The sequence below is a fragment of the Carcharhinus amblyrhynchos genome, chromosome 15 (assembly GCF_965287045.1).
Source record: "Carcharhinus amblyrhynchos chromosome 15, sCarAmb.v2.hapA, whole genome shotgun sequence".
Lineage (NCBI taxonomy): Eukaryota > Metazoa > Chordata > Chondrichthyes > Carcharhiniformes > Carcharhinidae > Carcharhinus > Carcharhinus amblyrhynchos.
Window position 1 is genome coordinate 21742380 of NC_137338.1, and position 15641 is coordinate 21758020.

At 40.4% G+C, this 15641-nt stretch overlaps 1 protein-coding gene across 3 annotated transcripts in view; it reads left to right on the plus strand.

Moving 5' to 3' along the window:
• The window catches only part of LOC145353142 (transmembrane protein 45B-like), a 73332-nt gene extending 58249 nt beyond the window's left edge, over positions 1-15083 (plus strand). For all 3 annotated transcript variants that reach the window (XM_080203573.1, XM_080203575.1, XM_080203574.1), the window contains exons 4-6: positions 2098-2282; positions 11066-11211; positions 13514-15083. In XM_080203573.1, coding sequence (XP_080059699.1) covers positions 2098-2282; positions 11066-11211; positions 13514-13607 — 425 coding nt within the window. In that variant the 3' untranslated portion in view covers positions 13608-15083. The remainder of the gene's footprint in view (positions 1-2097; positions 2283-11065; positions 11212-13513) is intronic.
• The last annotated feature ends 558 nt before the right edge of the window (positions 15084-15641 follow it).

Consider the following 15641-nt stretch of genomic DNA (forward strand, 5'->3'; position numbering starts at 1 on the left):
CGTTTAGAGTAGCTAAGAGTAGTGGGCGAGAAGAGGATTGGGAGAGGTTTAAATGTCAACAAAGTTTGACAAAGAAATTGATAAAGAAGGGTAGGAGAAACTATGAAGCTGGGCTAGCGCTTAATATAAAAAAGGATAGCAAGAGTTTTTATAAGTATATAAAAAGGAAGAGGCTGGCTCGGGTGAACGTTGGACCCTTAGAGGATGAGAAGGGGGACTTAGTGGTAGGGGATGGGGAAATGGCTGAGGTCTTGAATAACTTTTTTGTTTCGGTCTTCACGGAGGAGGACATGAGTAATTTGCCGGGTGTTAGAGATGGAAAGGTGGTAGGACTGGAGGGTCTCGATGACATTACTGTTACTAGAGAGGCAGTGCTCGACAGACTGGAGGGGCTGATTGTGGACAGGTCTCCAGGACCGGATGGAATGCATCCGAGGGTTCTGAAAGAAATGGCGGAGGTGATAGTGGATGCCTTGATGGTTATTTTCCAGTGGTGGAGGCTACCTCGCTAAATATTTTTAAGACGCGGGTTGATGGGTTTCTGATAAGAGAGGGGATTAAGGGTTATGGGGAGAGGGCGGGAATGTGGAACTGAGCCACGACAGATCAGCCATGATCTTATTGAATGGCGGGGCAGGCTCGAAGGGCCAGATGGCCTACTCCTGCTCCTATTTCTTATGTTCTTATGTGAGAGAAATATATGTCTTCTTTCATTAAGGGAGGATAATCCAGAGATAAGCCAATCAGTTCACTCTTCCTACAAGCCATTAAACTGGGAAGAGGATGTTGTGTTTCTCTAATCTGTGCCACTGTGATGTTCTACATTATCAGTGTGTAGAGGAATTGCATTTAATTTTTTAATTTTCCTGTCAGGCCTTTAAAGTTGCATGCAGAGGAGAATAATGGCATTGCAATTATTTGTCTCTAATTGCCATCACCAGTTTTAATAAGAGTAAATTCAGCTATCCCATGATCCTTGTGCACCATTGCATTTGAAGGGAGGGTGATGAAGAGAATTGTAGCTTTACATTGGTTTTGACATGCTGCAAAGGACAATCTAGTGTAAATGTTGCACTAAAATGTTAAGAACCATAGGATTAAGATTGTCTTCTAAATCTGTATATATGTAATTTAAAGGCAACAATGTCATAATCCATCAAAATAATCATAATAAAAGTCAGATTTTCAGACCACCTCAAAGAATATACTCAAAGTTTTCAAGCAGATTAAAATAATTATTTTTCTCATTATAAGTAACTCCAGATGCGTTTTGGTCTTTCTGATAAGTAATTAAAGTGAATTTGAATGAATTGGAGTACAGCCATAAATAATCTTGTTTAGTTTTAACCTTCAACGTGTCTCTTCACAATGTTTTTACTTGACATCATCAGAAAACCAGGGAACTAAGATCGTGTCGGGAAACACTCATTTTGACATGCGATAGTCTGCTGTATATGGAATTGAGCTTGATGGGACCCTATGAGAAGGTTGTACTTTTGTACTTCAAAATATAGATGCTGTAGAATTTTTATTTGCATCCTATTGAGGTGGTAAGTTAATTATAAATTCCCCAGGGCTCTCTGAAAAGCAGTTTGCATACTTTATGAATGGACAATGAAGTTCATTATTAACTTTAATGAAAAACGTTTATTATTTTAACTCCTCCAGTGTGTATGTGGTGGGGTTTTCTTTATATATATGTGGGAGATTGAAGCCATTGTGAAACAAGTATGGGTAGATGGTTGGATCATTTGTTCTTGCTTATATTTAAGCTGTGTATGTTTCTGTTCAATGCAAAAACAAAACGGGTTGAATCTCTGGAAATCTTTCAGATTGTGCATTTTCATTTCAGCCGAGCCTCTGACAAAAGTTCAAAAGTTACAGCAGGCAATTAAAAGAAGCCCACAAATATTCACCACCAAACAAAAAGCACCAAATCTTTATTTATGTTTGACTTCAAACTTTCAGTAATTCACTCAATAATAGCTAGAATGTAAGAAAATCATAAAGAATGTAATCACTGTCCTCCAGTCCACCCCCCCCACCCGTCCCGTTGCACCTCATTCAGTCTCCATAATCCTGTTATTTACTCTACAGGTTTTTTGTTTTACTACCACGTCCATGGGCGTGCGATGCTTGACATTCATGTGCACATCCTGCTGTTGGTGGCAATATTTGGCGGTTCCATTAGCATCTTTCTCGAAGTCTTCCTCCGGGGGAATATAGTACTGGAGCTTCTGAGGACAAGCCTTTGTATACTGCAAGGCAGCTGGTTCTGGCAGGTAAGGGATTCTTTCCATTTGAATCTCCCCTTTAGCCCTGTTATAATCTATTCATGTAATTGTTTATCTAAATCCACTAATTCCGGTGTGTATCATTAGGCATAAAACTATTGACCCGGTGATAGAAAATGAAAACTTAGTGAGGGGGACAAGAATAAGGGTAAAGGAGCAAAATTAGATTTGTGATAATAAGAGCCAAAATGATACTGATTTATGCAGATAAAAACCTTGAACATGTGGCTGGTTCACTAATATCCTTTAGGGAAGGAAGTCTGCCATCCTTACCTGGTCAGGCCGATGTGTGACTCCAGACTCACAGCAAAATGGTTGCCTCTCAAAAAGCTCTCTGAAATGGAGGTTAGTTAGGGACAAGCATTAACCACTGGCCCAGCCAATAATGCACCTGTCCCATAAAAATGAATAAAAATAAAAAAGTTAATGAGTGCTGCAATAACACAAACATGGTTAAAATACAAAAAACATGCCAAAAAAAAGGCCAGTCAGCCCATTTGGTTCATTATCAAAACTCCATCATTAGGCCTGATTTTCATGGAACCGGGCCAGCTCTGAATCTCTTTAAAAATGGTGGACAGGACCTAAATGCAGAACCATAGAATCCCTACAGTGCCGAAGGAGGCCATTCAGCACATTTGAGTCAGCACTGACTTTCTGAAAGAGCATCTTACCCAGGTTCAGTTCCCCCCCGCCATTCCCAAAGCCTATGCATTTACCATGGCTGATCTACCTAATCTACAAATTGTTGGACACTAAGGGACAATTTAGCATGGCCAATCCACCTAACCTGGATATTTTTGGACTGTGGGAGGAAACCCACGCAGACCTGGTAAGAAAGCAAGCCAGTGTGCCACCATGCTATCCCTTTCAGGAAGATCCCATATTCGCTCTGCTATGGAATAGAAGGCAGTTGGTGAGTCTCACAGGCAGGAAGCCCAAATTCAACAGGGCTATTTGAACTTGGTGCTGAGTTCAAAAATACTTTGTTTTCACTGTTCCAAGGACCATACCCACAGTATGGGTGTCACAGGTTCACAAAAGAGATGATAATGTTTTTGAAAGGTGGATAGTGTCTGCGTAAAGTCTCATTATCCAAATTATTTAAAACCCCAGTCTTTTAAAAATGAAATAAATTAAACTGTAGCTGTCAAGTAGAGTGAAAAAACACAAGTGCTGCTGAGAGTCCATTGATTGACAGGTCATGTTCTGTTTTGAGAACTGAGCCCATTACAACTGCTTGGTTGAGTTTCAAAAAGTCTAAAAGCATTTACCTCAGCAGAAAGACTGAGTTCATATTTTGATTGACAGTTTTAGCTGGCTATTAATACTGATTACTGAATAAAAGTTTGTTTTTAAAACTGACAACTCGAGGGGATTTTAAATCTTTGAATGGATTTCATGAATGTCGGTGTATGAGCGTGCATGAGTGGGAGCTCTGCTCGATTTTTAGAAAATAAATGTATTTTCATTTTCATTTGGCTTCTGAGGTCTGCCCATAGTGAATACTGGGTGAGTGGCTTAGAAGTGGTATAGAGGGTATGAGATGGAATGGAGGTGGTTTGGCTGGCATGAGGTAGCATTTGGGTGGTATGGAGGGGGGCTGAAAATGAAAGCTAAAAGGATTAACAGTCTTTTGTAAACCTGGACCAAAGTCTTGGAAAGCTAAGGCAGGCCTTCTAACCAGCCCACCTAAGCACTTGCTACCTCTGTGATCACCTCCAAACTATGTCCAGAAGTGGCAATCCCAAACTTGATCAAGCCCTTGCCCCACCTCTTCACACACTCCACCCTGGCAGCCAAAATTGCATATGACTGGGCTGTTTACATCAAGGAAGTTCTGCCAATTCAGGAATTTTTCTGATTTGAATTACCTATCTTGGTAGTGAAAATCTGGCACATAGTATCTAAGTATGTCTGAGATTATTCAAGGTTTGCGCTACATTGTTAGAGTTAGGTCTACCTGATTACTCTTTGTGTAATAAAGAATCTCCTGACATCAGGCTTCATGTGTCTCCATGTGTGGCTGCCATGGTTTATTTTGAAGTTTGTTTTCTCAACTTATCTTTTCTAGTTGGCAAGGTCACTTCTTAATCACATCCTCTCTGCTGTTTTAACTACCTAGCTGTAATGTTTTTTTCTTATTGCTGCTTTGCAATGATTGACAGGCTGAGTGCAGAATCTCGTCAAAAACCGAAGATGGTGTTTATTTAAGCCAAAGGGTGAAACTCACAAAGGGCAAAATTCACCTGTTTCGTGAGCATGTTTGAAACAACTTCAGTCCTAATTGCTGATTACCATAATTTGAATTTGCCTGGAGGTTGTAAACCTGAAACCTGCATGTTTAGTACTCGAGTGCTGATCAAACACCATTTCTGTGGGGCAGCGTATGTGGGCTATACGGGTATTTCTGCTTAAGACCTCATCTCGGTCACCTTGAAGGCTCTTAGGAGTCTGAAGGATTGAGAACTTGTGTTTGTGTGTGTTTGTTTGCGTGTGTGTGTGTGTGAGAAATAATCAGACGCAGAGGCTGATAATCAGATGCAAATTTATTGTGATGTCTTTCCAATGTTCCCGCCCAATGAAAACGGGAACAGGAAATCGCCCCCACTGTTTCACAGTGTCTTTTGATTTAGGAGTATGGCTGCAACTTTTAACAAACATAATAATTCATTCTCCAGCATTATTATCCTGAACTTGATCATTATACTTATTCAGAAAATAATGGCTTTTAGTATCTTTGCACACGTGGTACTAACTGTGTGTGCTGTGTTTTGAACCTTGTGGATTTGAGACATTTGAGTGTTCAATACTGTTAGTTCTACAGTAATTAGATGTGAAACATGGTAATTACGCTTCAAATTCCAGCCCAGTTTCCAAATCTTTCTTACGTTTGTCTGGGCTGTTCTTTCTATGCTTCCCAGACACAACAAATTTCTCCAAGGTTCTTTTGTCCAAAAGTAATAAAAGCAGAACAAGAGTAACAGTTTTGGAATCTGGTAAATACATTCTTTGTCAAATGATCCCCATTCGATGATCTAAATAAAGTTTAACGCTTATTTATTAGTGTCACAAGCAGGCTTACATTCACACTGCAATGAAGTTACTGTGAAAATCCCCTAGTCGCCACACTCTAGCGCCTGTTCGGATACACTGAGGGAGAATTTAGCCTGGCCAATGCACCTAACCAGCAATCCTTTTGGATTGTGGGAGGAAACCCACACACAGACAGGGAGAACGTACAGACTCCACACAGACAGTGACCCAAGCCGGGAATCGAACTCAGGTCCCTGGCACTGTGAGGCAGCAATGCTAATCATTCTGCCACCATGCCACCCCCTCAAAGAAATAGCAAACACTGATGGCGAGTTTTAAAGCACAGTATATTTCTCTGATGAGAAGTGTTTCATAATATTTTGTCGAACTTTAATTGATTGATTTTTACTAGTTTATAAGTGAGTTAAAATATCTTGAAAACGTTTGATGTAAAATGTTTGCCCAATTTTGTTAACTTTCAGATTTTCATTTCCCTGTTTTAAGAAGGAGTTTTTTTGCCCTCTAGAATCCAGAAAATTGTTTACATAGGTTCCTGTTGTCAAGTTGATGAATATCTAAAATCACATAATATTTATCTCATCATATCATATCAATCACATCATATTTATAAGTACATAAAAAGGAAGAGGCTGGCTAGGGTGAACGTTGAACCCTTAGAGGATGAGAGGGGGGACTTAGTGGTAGGGGATGTGGAAATGGCTGAGGCCCTGAATAACTTCTTTGTTTCGGTCTTCATGGAGGAGGACGTGAGTAATTTGCCGGGTGTTAGCGATGGAAAGATGGTAGGAGTGGAGGGCCTGAATGACATTATTGTTACTAGAGAGGCGGTGCTCGACAGACTGGAGGGACTGATTGTGGACAAGTCCCCAGGACCAGATGGAATGCATCCAAGGGTTCTGAAGGAAATGGCGGAGGTGATAGGGGATGCCTTGGTGGTTATTTTCCAAACGTCGCTGGATTCCGGGGAAGTGCCGGAAGATTGGAAAACGGCTAATGTTACGCTGTTGTTTAAGAAGGGTGGCAGGCAAAAGGCGGGGAATTATAGGCTGGTTAGTTTAACGTCTGTTGTAGGAAAAATGTTAGAATCTGCGATCAAGGAGAAAATAGCGAGGCATCTTGAGGAGAATTGTTTGGTAGAGCAGACGCAGAACGGTTTCGTTAAGGGGAAGTCGTGTCTGACAAACTTATTGGAGTTCTGTGAGGATGTGTCTAGGGCGGTGGATAGAGGAGAGCCGGTGGATGTGGTCTTTCTTGATTTTCAGAAGGCGTTTGACAAGGTGCCTCACAACAGGTTATTGCAGAAGGTCAGGGGGCATGGAGTTGGGGGTAGGGTGTTAGCGTGGATAGAGGATTGGCTGTCAAATAGGAGGCAGAGAGTGGGGGTCAATGGGTGCTATTCGGATTGGCGGTTGGTGACTAGTGGAGTGCCCCAGGGGTCGGTGCTGGGGCCTCAGCTATTCACCATTTATATAGATGATCTGGAGGAGGGAACCGAGTGTATGGTGTCGAAATTTGCTGATGACACCAAGATTGGTGGAACGGCAAATTGTGCGGAGTGTGTGGAGAGTCTGCAGAAGGATCCAGATAGGCTGGGCAAATGGGCCAGGAAATGGCAAATGGAATTTAATGTTGGCAAATGTGAGGTTGTCCACTTTGGTAGGAATAATGGTAGGAAGGACTATTACTTACGTGGTGAAAAACTGCAGCAGGCGACGGTGCAGAGGGACCTCGGGGTCCTTGTGCATGAGTCGCAAAAACCCAGCCTGCAGGTGCAGCAGGTGGTCAGGAAGGCAAATGGGATGCTGGCCTTCATAGCGAGGGGGATTGAATATAAAAGTAGGGAGGTCTTGCTGCAGCTGTATAGGGCACTGGTGAGGCCGCAGCTGGAGTACTGTGTGCAGTTTTGGTTGCCGCACTTACGCAAGGATATTTTGGCCTTGGAGGGAGTGCAGAGGAGGTTTACTAGGCTGATTCCGGAGTTGACGGGATTGAGCTGTGAGGAGAGGTTGAATAAACTAGGCTTATACTCGTTAGAGTTTAGAAGAATGAGGGGAGATCTCATTGAGAAGTATAAGATGTTGAATGGGATGGATAGGATAGAGGTGGAGAGGCTCTTCCCGCTCAGAAAGGACAGTAGGACTAGAAGGCACAGCCTCAGGATAAAGGGGGGGCGGTTTAGAACGGAGTTGAGGAGGAACTTCTTCACTCAAAGGGTGGTGAATCTCTGGAATTCTCTGCCCGTTGAAGTGGTGGAGGCTGCCTCGCTCAATATTTTTAAGACGTGGGTTGATAGGTTTTTGGTAGGCAAGGGGATTAAGGGTTATGGGGAGAGGGTGGGAATGTGGAACTGAGCCACGACAGATCAGCCATAATCTTATTGAATGGCGGGGCAGGCTCGAGGGGCTAGATGGCCTACTCCTGCTCCTATTTCTTATGTTCTTATGTACAATCATCATACAATGTTGAAACCAGTAGTTTAAGGATTGGATATGAATTTGAACATAACTCATCTGGATTTTTTACTCTGTAGGGTTTTGTTTGTTTACTTACATTGGACATTTTGCATATTTGTAATTTTCCCTTTTTTCAAAAATTCAATGAAGAAAATTCAATGAAGGGGTGGCATGGTGGCACAGTGGTTAGCATTGCCGCCTCACAGCACAAGGTACTGGGTTCAATTCCAGTCTTGGGTGACATTTTGTGTGGACTTGACACATTCTTTCCGTATCTGTGTGGGTTTCCTCTGGGTGCTCTGGTTTCCTCCCACACCCCAAAGATGTGTACGCTAGGTGGATTGGCTATGGCAAACTGCCTCTTACTGTTGCAAGATGTGTAGGTTGGACGGATTAGCCACGGTAAATGCTTGGCGTTATGGGGATCGGACTTTGGGGGGGAGGGGGCGGGTCTGTGTAAAATACTCTGTCGGAGAATTGGTGCAGACTTGATGGGCTGAATGGCCTCCTGCACTGTCGGAATTCTGTGATTCTATGAGTAGCAACATAATTAGCATCTGCTGAATGTTCCACTGAAGAAGCAAAGAAGACAGTATTGTTGTCACTCGACAGTAGAACTCATCCATGTTTTAAGTGAGTATTAATGATGAACACAAGTCCATGCTTTTTTATTTAAATTATGTTAAGAAATAACTGATGTTGCAGACATCAGTGTTCTTAAAAATAGTGGCAATCCAGGTCAACAGTTGGATCTCGAAACTTGCCTTTCCCTTGCAGTCTCTCTGTTTTCCTTTACTTTGTGTTGATGGGCTCACTGCCATGTTTACAGCAATACCAGATGGCAAATAGATAATATCACATACACAGGAATTATTCCTGTGCCATTCCAAAAGCTCCTTAATGAAACGTTTGTGAAGATCATTGAATCAGTATTATATTTGTTTAAATATTTAATTATATTTGTGCATTTGGTTTCACAATCTGCAATTATACTGGTAATTCCTGGTCCAAATTTAATGTTTATTTGCATGCTGCTTATGTGTTTGAAAAATATTCTAAAGAATTAGGGTGGAGCGTTCTCATTTTCTGGTGGAGTGGCATAGCAGTGGGAAAACAAGGTGGAAGCCACCACTGTACTTCTAGGCTTTTAGAGAAAAAATGAAGGAGAGGGATAGATAGGTTCTTGATTAATAAGGGGATCGGGGATTATGAGGAAAAGGCAGGAGAATGGGATGAGAAAAATATCAGCTATGATTTAATGGCGAAGCAGACTCGATGGGTCGAGATGCCTAATTCTGCTCCTGTGTCTTATGGTCTCACAACAACATATTGGAGCCTACCCCGCCAGCAACTTAGGTTGTTGAAAGACTGGGACGCAGTTTTTAAAAGGTGGCCCAATACAGAGAATTAAAAATAGAATACCCCAACCCGCCAAGGACTCCATTTCCCCACCCCTTTGGAACCCGCCCTCCGTGGAACTCCGGCATACCCTTGCAATCTCCCAATCTCGGGCGGCACGGTAGCACAGTGGTTAGCACTGCTGCTTCACAGCTCCAGGGACCTGGGTTCGATTCCCGGCTCGGGTCACTGCCTGTGTGGAGTTTGCACATTCTCCTCGTGTCTGTGTGGGTTTCCTCCGGGTGCTCTGGTTTTCTCCCACAGTCCAAAGATGTGCGGGTTAGGTTGATTGGCCATGTTAAAAAATTGCTCCTTAGTGTATTAGAATGTTTAGGTTCGAGGGATTAGCGGGTAAAATATGTAGGGATTTGGGGGTAGGGCCTAGGTGGGACTGTGGTCGGTGCAGTCTTGATGGGCCGAAGGACCTGTTTCTGCACTGTAGGTTTCTATGGTTCTAACATGGAACATCCCCCTTTCCCTCCTGGTGGGTGCACTTCCAACAGGTTCTGCCCAGCAGATTCATGTCATGGGAGACCTGTTGTGATTCACCTCATCCATGAATGGGCAATTTTAATGAGCGGGGAGGAATGATCAGGTGTAAAGGCTGATAGCTGCAGGTAATGATCTCAGATGGTGTCATTGTTAGGAAGGTCTGGGCAATTGCAGCGGGAAATTTCCCCCAGAGTAAAATGTGTTTTGGGACTCTGGTAGGAATTTCTGTTCCTGCCGCCAGTCCAAACCATCCTGCCTTCATCGCACCCAGTAGGACTGAAAAGTCCTCCCTACAATATAAAATCAGCCCAAAAATATCCTGAAACAATGTCCAGGTAAAAATGAATCTTCTTCTGGCTTCTCCCATTTTACTTGGGATTGCCACAATGCTGATTGATCTTCTCCATCTCTTCCTGTCATCCAATCCCACTGCTTTTATGTATCTCATAGCATGGCTTTCCATCTGTTCTTAGGCCTTCTCCCTCTTCTTCCTCGCAGACCCACCTCCATCACTCACTTAAGCACATTTCCCCTCTCTCCACAATAGATGATCATACTGCATTAACCTCTACTTTTTCTTTATTGCTCCCACAACCTCAACCTCATTGACCCTTTTTTGTTGCTGGTTCCTGATTTTGCCCTTGTTATTCCACACATCAATCTGAGCATCCACATTTTCTTATTATCCAGTCATTATTCCTATCTTCCTGATGTTACCCATGTTTCTGCACTAAATGGCAAGACCAGTCTCAGAACTCCTTCCTGTGTAGAATCTTTCTTTCAGTTTCAATGGCACTTTTCAATCACATAACACTCTGCTGCACTTCTTACAATTACTCCAATCAGAGCCAATCTGTAGTTTAATTTCCATTTCCGTACTTCCATCTTCCGCCACTGATGACTCCAGCTACTTGAAACAATCTTTGTACCTTCACTGTGATCCTCTTGCTTCTGCTCAAACTGAAGATCCATCAGTTGAATTTTTGATCTTCTTCTAGCACATCTCCAGACTTCCACCCAAGGCATAAGCCTTTTCTAGCTCCAAGAATACAATCTTTGTGTTGTATTAGCCTTCTCAATATTCCAGGTGCTGGAAAACATGACTGTCGAGGTGCTTTTAATTCAAAGTTTATACATTATTGATCAGTTGTTGTTACTGAGAAGTATTGCTCCAATAAAGCCATATGGCTTTCTTGACACAATGAACTTTTGGACTTTGTGTGACAACCATTATTGCTAGACCTTAATTTTTAACTTTAAACATCACAATTGTTTCATTAGAAATAAACTTAATTTAGAGCCACATTAGTAGAATTTAAAAATGACCACAAATATTTCTCATCTCCTTCATTGTTTCATTTCTGTTTACAGATTGGATTTATTCTGTATCCTCCGAATGGAAGTCCAGAATGGGATCAAACCAGCCATGACAATATGATGTTTATTACCATGTGCTACTGCTGGCATTATGCTTTCTCACTCCTCATTGTGGCTGTTAGCTATGCAGTTGTCAGTTGGTGAGTAAATATTTTTTTCTCCACTCAGATATTTGAACACTAAGAGACTTAAATTCCTATGGAACATGCTGCTTGATGCATTACATAAAATGTCTCAGTTGCACTATTCTAACACACTCATTCATTTAAACACTATAACAATTGTACAAAGAAACTTTTTCAGAAATTATTAATCAGTACACTGTCAGATAAAATTAAATCCCCAAATTAACTTATTTCAGTTAAAGACTAATGTTTCACTGAAGAAGGACAAAAATGATCTGTACTGTTATTCAACTTTTGCAACACTTTGAAAACCATAACAATATTTCTTCACCAAGCTTAAGCAGAAAATATAATTGTCCTGGAGAGTTTTATTGATTTCAGTGATATTTTAAAAACTAAATTTAAGTCCTAAAGTCATAAAATTGTATTTCAAAATTAATTTTAATTAACTCCTGTGGAAAAGTGGAGATTCCATGAAGCTTTTTTTTACCAAATTAAGCATTATTTGAAAACTGCAAACATTGGCCAAAACTCTACCACTGAGATGGGCGAAATTCCCAAAAAAGAAATCTCCATTGGTTTCGGGCAGGATTTTATGATCTCGCCTGACCGAGTCTGTAAAATCCCACCCATTCTGTCAGTTTTAGTTCACCCTCCTTACATTAAAACTTCCCTGGGCAGAATTCTATGATAATAACAGCACCCGATGTTCAAGACAACTGAGCAGCTCCCAAAATCACTTCCTGTACAAAGGGGTGGCATGGTAGCACAGTGGTTAGCATTGCTGCTTCACAGCTCTAGGGTCCTGGGTTCGATTCCTGGCTTGGGTCACTGTCTGTGTGGAGTTTGTACATTCTCCTTGTATCTGTGTGTGTTTCCTCTGGGTATTCTGGTTTCCTCCCACAGTCCAAAGATGTATAGGTTAGGTTGATTGGCTATGCTAAGAAATTGCCCCTTAGTGTCCAGGGATGTGTAAATTAGTGGGTATAATATGTGGAGGTAGGGCCTGGGTGGGATCATGTTTGGTGTGACTCAATGGGCCAAAGGGCCTCTTTCTGCACTGTAGGATTCTATGATTCACTACCTCAACACGTTTTAAAAACAATTATTGAAGTGCAACATTTGACAACTTTTACTCAGTGCAACAAAGTTACACACAGACTAAAAACAAGACTAAAGCTGCCAACAAAAACATGAATTAGGTGAAATGAAAATTGGTTAAATTTGAAATGCCAATATATGCCAATTATAGTTCAAAGTACTGTAACGATTCTGCCCCCTAGAGTCAAAATGTGTATGTTCACATAAACAGTATTATTCTTGTGGTAAACACTATAATTCAGTCACTTAAGTTGTTAAGATTGAGAGTTGGAGGGTTTTTTTCCCAGCAGACTTCAGTAGATGGATGCTAGAATCTTAACATAAAATTATTTCACTGTTTTCAGACAAGACAGGGTTTTCCATGAGGGGAGGATAAATCAATTAAAAGCTCAGTCTTTTTAAAAAATTCTTTCATAGGCTATGAGCATTGTTGGCAAGGCCAATATTTGTTGGCCATCCCTGATTAGCCTTGAGGAGGCAGTAGTGAGTCATCTTTCTTGAACTGCTGCAGTCCATCTGGTTTAGATGCAGTAGGACCACATGTATCCCGGACATTCTCTCTTCCACCTTCTTCTGTCGGGAAAAAGATACGCAAGTCTGAGGTCACATAACAACCGACTCAAGAACAGCTTCTTTCCTGCTGTCGTCAGACTTTTGAATGGACCTAACCTGATCTTTCTCTACACCCTAGCTATGACTGTAACACTACATTCTGCACTCTCTCATTTCCTTCTCTATGAACAGTATGCTGTGTCTGTATAGTGCACAAGAAACATTACTGTTCACTCTATATGAATATATGTGACAATAATAAATCAAATCAAATCAAAAAGGGAGCGAATCTAAAGTTTTTTTTAACCCAGTGGCAGTGAAGAAAGGGTGATACATTTCCAAGTCAGAACGATATGTGACATAGAAGAAAAATTGCGAGTAGTGGTGCGTCCTGCAAACAGTAAAAGCACTGTTTGGGACAACTAACAAATCTGGATTAATAAAAGCTCTATACTATAATGAATAATCAGATAATGTATTTTTTTAAACTTCAAATTTGAGCCATATTTTTTAATAGTGATATTTTATTCAAGCAACACATTTGCAGCCCAAAGGCTGATTTGCAATGTGATTTACGCCTTACATCTTTAAAAGATCATTTGTAATGATTGCAATATCATTCACACCATTATTAATTTTGCCAACATATTTTCTGTGTTTGTAGGGTGATTCATACAAAGTTAAAGCATATTGAGCCTCTGGAGATGGGACTGCTGAAATCATCTGAAAAAGATCAAGAGATTGAGGAAGAAATGTAGCCCGATTAATATTGTAGTTTGCCACCTTTGTGCCTTTATTTATTCTTTATTGCAAGAGTAATTTCAGAATCTTTAATAGTTTTGACGTTGACCCCTTTTCATGTAAACCTGTGCCTACAAATGAACTGCCATGTGCCTATGCGTGGAAATGGTCTAATTTACCTTGTATACATTTCTGCACTGCTGTCTTTAATTCCTGAGAAGTCAACTGGGGAAAGGGTGATATTTGCAACTTTATGTTAATCAATATTTAATACTGCTCTCCAAAACCTCCAAAAACTGGTGAAAGGGGAAATACATCCTTTTCTACTGGCAGTCTAAATTTTTTTTCCTATGTTTTACAGCTCATGACTTACAATGAGCAATGAGTGAAAACAAAATTATGATTTTCCCGATGACAGTGCTTCGAGAGAACTTAAAAGGTGTAAGTTACATGTTTAAATTTTTAACTAAAGATCACAATTGCAGAAAGAACTCACAGTAAACCTGCATCACATTGTACATCCATTGAAAAAAAAAATTGAATGCTGTGTAAAAATGGGCTGGCAGGTCAACAATAATCCCTGAACAATAAGTCAAAGAAAGATTTAGGGGTTAGAGACCAACAGTTATAAACAGTTAGAATGGTGATTCTAAAACCTCTACCGACACATAGTGCAAATTAAAATATGCAGAGAACATTTACAGATAGCAGCTCAAATGTTATTTCAATTCAGGTTCTAATCCTTAAATCCATACCAATAATTTGAGGTGATATAAAATTCAGTTTGTGTATCTATGGGATGACAATTCTCATTTATAATAATTTTAATGTTTTTCTTATATGTGCCCCAGATGAAGTAAACTTTACAGTTTTGAAAATATGCCTCTTGGAGACAAATATGTATGAAGATGTTTGACATTGTGAAGGAACTTGAAAGTCTATCCTTTCTGAGTACCTGCAGTATGCTCTATATTAGCTAGGCTCATTCCACTGTTATCCACTGGTACTAACCTGTGAGGAAGACTAAGTATCATAGTACCTTGAGATGGGATTGTTCCTTATAGGATATGTCTCATTAATATTATCTTTCTGATTATTGCACATCAAATTTAATAAGTTATAACTTAATAGGAATTTTTAAACAAAGATCACAGGGATGAGATTGGGGTTAACCATTAATGCAGAACCAGTGAACTAGCATTGATTCTGTATTATTACATCCAGTGGAAAAATAAATCAAGTGAAATGTGAAATGGACCGTGGAGTCGCCACGAGTCCATTTCACACTGTTGTAAAATACAAAGCTTCACCCCAACACATGCTTAAAGTGACTGCAATAGCATCATTGCAAAGTTTGTTACAGAGCTTTATTCTGAAAAACGTCATGGGGAAAGACTGCACACAATCACAAATATATTTTCATATATGAGATTATACTTTTGTTACAATTAGCAAACAAAAAAAAACAAACAAGCATAAAACTAACAATTTTTCATTTCCACTTGCGAAATATGGGTGTCCAGAATTTCCCAGGGGTTCTCTTGTTCAGCCGTCGTAAGTTCCGTGGAGTGCCCAGATGCATCATGCAGAAGGGATTTGGGTGGAAGTTACGCTGACAGATTGAGGAATTCTGGGAGAATTCCCAGCTGGGACTATTTAATAGGAACTTAATTACTGGATCATGCACTATTTCATGTTAACACTTTTTTTTTGGATTATTTCATTTCTCCTATTACATGTTCCAAAGGTTAAACATCATTGTGTCTACTATTCAATAACTTTCAAAGAGAAAAGATTCCATACAGCAAGACCGATCTTAAATTTCTTTGACACCTATTTTGGAATGAGAAAATTATTCTAAGTCTTGTTAGAAAATAAAACTCATGAGATCCATAACTGACTGGAAAGTAGCGATTAATGTCAGAAGTAAGAGTATTTTGTAAAATGCTTCTGGTAGCAATATGCAGTTTCCACAATGACAGTGTGATAGGAGAAATAGGACATTTTATTGTAAATAATACATTTTTTTGCTACTGTCTCATTGAGGATTC